The 1,112-nt window shown below is 56.0% G+C and overlaps 1 protein-coding gene across 1 annotated transcript in view; it reads right to left on the reverse strand.

The window, feature by feature from the left end:
* The window catches only part of MONBRDRAFT_39041 (uncharacterized protein), a gene marked incomplete at both ends in the record, with an annotated part of 11,682 nt that overhangs the window by 3,201 nt on the left and 7,369 nt on the right, over positions 1-1,112 (reverse strand). The window contains one exon of the mRNA XM_001750157.1: positions 144-985. Within this exon, the coding sequence (XP_001750209.1) occupies positions 144-985 (842 nt within the window). The remainder of the gene's footprint in view (positions 1-143; positions 986-1,112) is intronic.

Raw genomic sequence — 1,112 nt, forward strand, 5'->3', positions numbered from 1 at the left:
CTGCTCTCGGGTTTGGTGCAAAAAATTTCGAGGTGGTGAAGACTGCAAGGTAAATACTCAAACAGGGAAGCCAGGACGCTGCAGTCGTAGATGGCAAGCCTGAGGGCTTTCAGGGAGGAATTGCGCAAATGCTCCCAACCAACCATGGCAGAAAGGTTGAGAGCATTATCAGGCTGGGTGGCCAACAAGCCGCAATGCTGCAAGAGGCCGTCCTGGCCAATGGGGATAAACGTGTCTTCCCCGAAGGAGACCTTGTAAAAGAAGCCCAAAGCCAGGTTCCGTAGCTTCTGCCAAGGCAACTGCGCCCAGTCCAGGGTAGCAGGACGCTGATCCCGCCACTGAATTCCCAGATTTTTAGGACGCTGCGTCTGGATCCAAGACATGAGGTCAGCACTGGGTTGTTCAAGCATATCCAAGACTAGGTAGTCGGTGTTGGTGTAGCTGCCCATGAGGGCGGGCGTCCAGCTCTGGAAGTCAATGCAACAGAGCTCGAGGCGATCTGTGCTCACATTGATGGCCCAGGTAGCCCATTGGTCAGCACGGGGGCGTGCTATGTGCGACCCAGTAAAGCCGTTGTACCCGAGTGTGACAGAAGCATCAGGGGAACATGAATCAGGGCACTCGTTCTTGATGAAGAGCTGCGGTTGCTGCGCCATGACCATCGCGAGGCACAGCAGCAAGAGCACACCAAGCACGCCCTTGTGGTCTGGCGAGACCCTTCTGGGAAAAGCCGGCTGTGAACAAGAGGGCATCCTCATGCTCGCGCCAAGCACTCGGAAATCGGCCACGACCAGTCGCCCCAAGGCGATGAGCATTGTCTCCCTCTCCGCCCGCCAACCCCCCTCCTGGCGCGTGGTTGCGGCACAGGAAGGGTCGAGCCATGCAATCACACGCACGCCCAAGAATCCATACGCGCGCCGCACACTTGCACACTTTTGCGCGCACACCAACCGCAGTAGCGATGACGCTGCCCTTTTGACGCTCCCTGTAAATACAACGATAGATTCTGATTGATTCAGACGCTGCAAGCAGCTGATAAATAAGGTAGACGAGGAGAAAAAGGTGACTCTCTCTCTCTCTCTCTCTCTCTCTCTCTCTCTCTCTCTCTCTCT

Source organism: Monosiga brevicollis, genomic scaffold (assembly GCF_000002865.3).
Source record: "Monosiga brevicollis MX1 MONBRscaffold_37 genomic scaffold, whole genome shotgun sequence".
In the NCBI taxonomy this organism is placed as follows: Eukaryota; class Choanoflagellata; order Craspedida; family Salpingoecidae; genus Monosiga; species Monosiga brevicollis.